The sequence below is a fragment of the Micropterus salmoides genome, unplaced genomic scaffold (genome assembly GCF_014851395.1).
Source record: "Micropterus salmoides isolate LMB-PRFRI ecotype aquatic unplaced genomic scaffold, ASM1485139v1 Ms_hic_scaffold_9, whole genome shotgun sequence".
In the NCBI taxonomy this organism is placed as follows: domain Eukaryota; kingdom Metazoa; phylum Chordata; class Actinopteri; order Centrarchiformes; family Centrarchidae; genus Micropterus; species Micropterus salmoides.
In genome coordinates this window covers 20468502-20475331 of record NW_024044681.1, presented here as the reverse complement: position 1 = coordinate 20475331, position 6830 = coordinate 20468502, and the positions used below count along the sequence as shown (strand labels likewise).

General features: G+C 39.9%; 1 protein-coding gene and 1 long non-coding RNA gene across 2 annotated transcripts; both read left to right on the top strand.

The window, feature by feature from the left end:
- The first annotated feature begins 1142 nt into the window (after positions 1-1142).
- Positions 1143-3638, top strand: LOC119895475. Its single transcript, XR_005443064.1, has 2 exons — positions 1143-1260; positions 2147-3638. It is a non-coding gene; the product is annotated as an uncharacterized LOC119895475 (long non-coding RNA).
- A 980-nt stretch (positions 3639-4618) lies between these two features.
- LOC119895474 (claudin-3-like) lies at positions 4619-6610 on the top strand. Its single transcript, XM_038708625.1, has one exon. The coding sequence runs from the start codon at positions 4779-4781 to the stop codon at positions 5427-5429; it is 651 nt and encodes a 216-aa protein (XP_038564553.1). The 5' UTR covers positions 4619-4778; the 3' UTR covers positions 5430-6610.
- Positions 6611-6830: the final 220 nt, after the last annotated feature.

The window sequence follows — 6830 nt, the reverse complement described above, 5'->3', positions numbered from 1 at the left end:
TAATTTAATTTTCAATGTTAAATAAATACTCTACTACTAAATAAGTAGTTTTACTTTTTACTTTTTAATGCTTTATTTAGGAACCCAGAACTATTGTAACCCTAAAATATGTTTTCTATCGTACCACCAAGCAGCAACCTCCCCTCAATACTACACTTAGCGTGAATTACGAATGCTCCTTACTAATCTCTCGATCAAATATGGTCACTTCAAGCTCCAAAAAATACAAGATGGCGACAGCCAAAAATGCCAACGTTGAGGATTCAAATCTGTAGTCCACAAACCAATAAGTGATGTCACAGTGTCACAAGTCCAACTCTTTCATACAGTCTGTGCATACCACACAAAGTGTCCAATCTACCGGAAATATAATAGAATAATTAAATAACGTTTGCATCATGCCCAAAAAGAAGTACAAATCAGTGCTCGCAAGTTCAGTTTTTCCCACAGGATTTTGAGAGACATGCCCACAGACCCTCTCGAGGGTCCCCCCCGAAGAACATTTGGTACATTTTTAAGTTAAATACATTAATATGGTGCAAAATTACAAGGCTATCTATGAAGAACTTTGCACTATTGTCAAAAAAAATTTAGGCTCTACTAAACTATTTGATCATAAGCCCATTGTATTGCTATAAGTGGTGATGAAACAGCAAAAAAGTCAACAAATTTATTCAATGTTTTTCCAGCAACCCTAAATCAAATAATAGAATATCAATAAGTGTTTTCCCTAACATTTTATTATATGTTTGTTTGTTTGTTTGTGTTTTGTGAATATAATCCAATTAATCTTATTTCCATACTGTATAGACACTTTATTTTGAAAATCGAATGTTGTCACATTTGTATTCTCCCCCTGCTAAATTCATCAAGTCGACCCAATTTAATAAATAATGTTGTATGTGGTTCTCGTATGGTGCAACATGAAGACTTCATTGCCTCCCTTCAAGTAGGACTCTCATACTGCAACACTTGTCTTTGTAAAGAGAGAAACAGACAGGATAAAGTCACTAGCCTGCCTGTCAGCTCGCACTGGTCTGTTTCAGTGGATTTACCATAAAGGCTTTAATATGTGTGCACTCCAAATTTAGGTTTGGCTAGCTTAATCGCCTTCTCACACACGAGTGACAGAAACAGACCGTCAATGTTACTGTAGTTACCTCAAAGGAAAAGCAGTTGTCTCAAGTCGGATGCCAAAGTGTGTGAGCGTGCGAGCTTGCAGCAGCATCGAGCTGTTCCCACAAAAACACAACGTTGGAGGTCTGTGATGTCATTATGAGATGTGTAAAAAATATTTTCAGTTCATTTCAAGCTATGGCGGATCAAATTAGACTGTGGCAGGCCGTCATGGTCTCGTTAATTAATGGAAAACACTGAAGTTGCAATGCTGACGAAAGCAAGATATTGGCAAGTACTGTTTTCAACACAATTGTGATTTTATTAACAACAGCCTCTTAGTTCACATGAACACATGATTATGCATGTAAAGTCTAACCCTTTCTACTATTCAGCCTGTGTGTAATGTATAAATGTTTGACTAAAGTGTCATTATCAGTGCATTGACTCCATTAGTGCATGGAGACACACCACTGGTTGTCTCATTTCACACAACTACCTGACTTTTAAGCTAAGCACCAATTGCCAGAGAATGAGGCTGACCAGGCCATAGGAGCTGCCCTGAGGCTACACTCGTGATATCCTATTAACACTCCCCACCTGCACATTTTTTTGTTACTGTTTATTTTCCTGTTACTGTTTATTTTCCCCTGTTTGACCCTTCTTTTAAAATGTAGGCCTACTAGTCACAGTCAGTCACTTATATACACCACCTTATTCATATATTGCCTAACATGGTCTTGGTTATTTAGGTCTAATTTCAAATGAAGGAAGTGCATAAAAACTGCATTGTAAATATTTACATTTCAGCCAAGCGCATTGATGATAGTCGGCAGCAAATGAGACAAGACAGAAGAGGTCACTGATAATACATGTACTCATACTCTCGATTAACCCTATCATGCAAGGTGGCCACTATGGCATATTAATATTTAGCCTGTGTGAAAAATTTAAATGTTTTTCTAGTGTTATTATCAGTGCATTGACTCCATTAATATATTATGGTGATGCACCCCATGTCTCATTTCAGGTAACTACCTGACTTTTCAGCGAGTGCAGTGATGATAATCTCCAGAGAATGAGGCTGACCAGGTCATTGGAGCGGCCCGAGGGTACAGGTCATATAGCCTACTCATGATTTGCTATTAACTCTTCCCACCTTATTACTGTTTATTTTCCTCCGTTTGACCTTTCTTTTTGTAAATTTGCAAATAAACATTAACATTTTGCTAGCAATTCATTAGCATTACCATGCTAATAAAGACTGATTTCTGAAACCTCCACTGACCTCCAGAGTCGATGTGGTGACAAAGACAACCTTCTCAAAAGCACTGTACACTCTCCTCTGAACAAGGACAGAGAGCCACCAGTGACATGTATTTGGCTTTGTTCCCTGGAGAAGAGAGAGTCAGCTGACTCAGTTCTGAAGGATAATCAAATCAAGGTACTGACCTGAGTCTCACAAACTGCACCAGGACAGTTGATTTCAGTGGGATCCTAAGTGTAATCTTACAGTTGGGGAAAGTCCCTTAAAAATGTATGTAAATACAAGTTTGAGGTACTTCACGTGAGTTATGTGCATTTTATGCTGCTTAATACTTTTTATTCATTTCAGGGGTTTTTACTCCACTATATATATTTGACGGTTAATGTAATAATTGACAAGAACATCAGCTCCATTTCTGTAAATGTTTCTGCACTTGTTTTGTTAACATGAGCAGCTTGTTAACACAGTGTGCTACAAGTAGCCTACAAGTTATGGCTGTTATCTCAGATGTATAATGCATCAACTGATCTCGTAACATAAACATGAGATACTGACTGATAACAATGCTCAAGACTGAACAACACAAAGAGCTTCTGCTGTTCAGTGCTTGTTTATGTGTGTTATTGTTAATATATGTTTTGTGCTCCCCACTCATAATGTGAACACACATGATATCTGTTTATGTGCATGACAAAAACATTGATCAGCCAGAGGATATTCGGTACCAAAAAGATTAACTTTGTAATATATCCTCTTGATTTTTCTAATTTCTACAGCAGGAGCCTTATGTAAGCTTCTGATAAAATGATGAAAACATTTTTGCATAAAACAAGGACTGCGGATTGTGTCCCTAATCACTGACGTTGCAGATTAGGAAGGGATGTTTCAATTGTCATTATAAAAAGTAAGAATGATTTAAGCAAGCAAAAAAATATTATATGTAAGTGCTCACTTGGGAACCTGACTGTTGTTTGAAGACTGACTGGAAAAATTTCCATTCAACTGCTGCACAAATTAGGGAGTTTTAGTTGGTGCGTAACAGGTGCAGTGCACATACACAAATGTGAAATTTGTCTACATGCAAGCAATTACATGTATCTCATTCTTTTTGTTTTATAAACAAATGATGTGCTATTTTATTTTTCTTAACCAAAAAAGAAGAAACCTGAATTTTCTGAATGTGAAAATATAAATTCTCTGGGTTGTTTGACTAATCTTAAACAGGAGCTCAAATAAAACTGCGAGCAACAGGAAAGTATGCTTTTCTTTCTTTCTGCCCTCTAACCTTCTTTCACGCAGAAAAATTTACCACATGTGTGTCCACAGAAATTGTTTGGTCAGAGTAAAGAATTTAACCGAAACTGAGAAGATCCCGCTGTCTGTATGCTAAGGGTGTCTGAGAACCGGCCTATTATGTTTTCTCTCTGCTCATATTTACCCTGGGTGCAGTTATTCAGGTTTCCAGCCGAGCTTTGGAATTGTTTTACTTATACCGGATCCTGACTGTTTAAACCCACACGACTGGAACCAGGAAACAACGAATGACCAATAGTATCAGAGTCTATAGCCTCAGTGTGTGTGCTTACACCACTTTGTAAATGTGTGTGTGTGTCTGTGTGTGTGTGTCTGTGTGTCTCTGTGTGTGTGTGTGTGTGTCTTTCTATGCTTACTCAGAACAAGCTTTCTAAGTAGCCAGACACTGAAACAACATTCTGTTCAGCGATGTGGTTTACTAACTGCATGAATGCAAGTCAGCCTTTATGTTTAAGGAACTACACACTTGTTGTTTTGTGACTCTGTAGAAAAACTTCCTCTTCCCACTGAGGATCTGTGATGTATGTGATCCGACCACAATTAATAGCCTTGTTTACTTTACACCACAAATTGGATTTACTTATTACAGTTTAATCACCCACATCAAGTGGAACACAAGGTTTGGGAGAAAACAGGTGAAGCGCTTCTTTGAAGTGTGGATTTTTCTTGGAAACCAAGAGGCAGCCATTTTACCAGTGACCAACCCCCACCAGCCACACACACACACACAGACACACAGACACACCCTCCCTCCATCACATCCCTGCTCACCTGCCCTGCCTCCAGCTCCCCTCCTCCACTATATGTGACCAGGTGGTGCGATTTTTTTGCTTTGTGAAGCCAGCCTTCTGCTGACATCATTACCACAGGACTCCTCCTCGACCACCTGAAGTATAAAGGTTCTCTTGTTTCCGTGGCAGCCTCTCATTGCTACTTCACACTCCCTTACAGTACTCACACTTTTCAAGGACACCTGAACAACAGAGGAGGAAAGACTCTTAAATTCTGAAGGGTTTTGTTTGTTGGAAAATCTGTGGACTCACTATTTAAGTTTTGTTCTGTCATCAGACAAAGAGCTAGCATGTCGATGGGTATGGAGATTGTGGGCATTGCCCTTGGATTCATTGGATTTATCATTGCAATAGTGACATGTGCCCTGCCAATGTGGAAGGTGACCGCCTTCATCGGAGCCAACATCGTCACGGCTCAGACCATCTGGGAAGGTTTATGGATGAACTGTGTCACCCAGAGCACGGGCCAGATGCAGTGTAAGGTCTACGACTCGATGCTGGCCTTGCCTCAGGAGCTGCAAGCTTCCAGAGCAATGACCATCGTTGCCATCATTCTCGGGGTGCTGGGGGTCTTGATCTCCATTGTCGGCGCCAAGTGCACCAACTGCATTGAAGACGAGCCATCCAAGGCCAAAGTGATGATCATAGCCGGGATCTTTTTCATCCTTGCTGGCCTTTTGGTCCTCATCCCTGTCTCCTGGACCTCCAGCGTCATCATCCGGGATTTCTACAACCCCCTCCTGACCGACGCGCAGAGGAGGGAGATCGGGGCATCGCTCTACATTGGCTTTGGAGCTGCCGCCATGCTCCTGATTGGTGGGGCGATGCTGTGCAGCAGTTGCCCACCAAAAGAGAAGCAGTACAAGCCACCCCGGATGGCCTACACCGCACCGCGCAGCGCCAGTGCAGGTGGAGGGTACGACAGGAAAGACTATGTTTAAACGCCCATGGAGTGTCCGATAGATTGATTTGGACAGTAACATTAAACAAAAATGTTTGTTTAGGGAGTATTTGTGTGTTATTTTTTGCTGTCAGATGGTAAACCCCACAAACAGACTCCGAGATGAAGATGAGTGTACAACTATTGATCTTTCTGCTTTGCTTTTGGCTGACTGACATATTCATTTGTTTAAATCATTTTGTCGCCTTTGCTCCGCTATAATCCAGCAGGCGTGTCTTGTTAAACAGGCTCTTATGTTCAGTATAGGAACATGAGAGCCTGTTTTCCAGGAAAACATAATTTTATTCTTTTGAAATGTTAAACAGCGTCCCTCTGAGTACATGTTGTATTTATACAAAAACTTTGGTGGCATTATGTGTATTCGAAAACACCTGCTGCTTGTTTGTGTGTGTCGCTCCATAATTAGCTGTTGGCCCTCTGGTGTCACATTTCACTGAAGCTTTCATTCAAAATGCTTTGTGCCATTTCACTAACAATGACAAGGAAGAGTCAGCTCTCATTTTACATGGATTTGGTTGTGTGATTGTTCTGTGCGTGTGAGTGTGTGCGTGCATGTGTGCACGTGTGTGTGTGTGTGTGTGTGTGTTTTGCATGTAATATTTGCTTAGGAGAGTTTCTGCTGAGACTGAAACTAAAGATGGATTCACGATATGGCCCCAGGTAACAACTATCTCTTCTTCCTCACAGTTTCACTGTCTGAGGACATAGAACAGAACTTATTTCAGTTGGAACCCAAAGTCCGACTTTTTGTGTGTCCAAATGTATTTTATATTTCTGTAATAATAATTTGTAATGTATTTTAACACCACATCTTCCACCATGTGTCTGCATTTCAAATAGTTTGTGTTGTGTCTTAGTTTCAAACATGTATCTATCCAAGGAAGGTTAAATCAAGGGCATCTGGACTTGAAGATACTTTTAGACTTTATATCTATTATGAGGCTGTACATCCTCTGTATGTCAAACAAAGAGCCATGATCGCCATCTCTTTGAAAATAAGTAGATTTTGTGTTCAAAGTTTAACATAATTTGTAACTTAGGTGTTGCTCAAACATGTTAAAAGAGATGATTTATAATATTCAATGCTTTGTAAAATGTTTTATAGTAGTGCTTGAATTGCAAATGTGTTGAAGATTTTAATAAAAGTCCTATTAAGAATGATATTGGTGTTTTTTTCCCTCTCATGAAATAAATCAAAAAGTTTAAAAAGCTGAAAACTTGTTTGAGCTTCGGGAGTCGGGTGTCTTTGTTTGCCAAGCTGAGTTCAATGCATCAGTTCAGCCAGAGTTAATTAATGCATAGGTGTGGCAGGTACGGTAGGCATCATTCAGCTGCCACACACTGTACCTGTCAAAGAGGAAAAAACTTTAGCCTGTTGGCT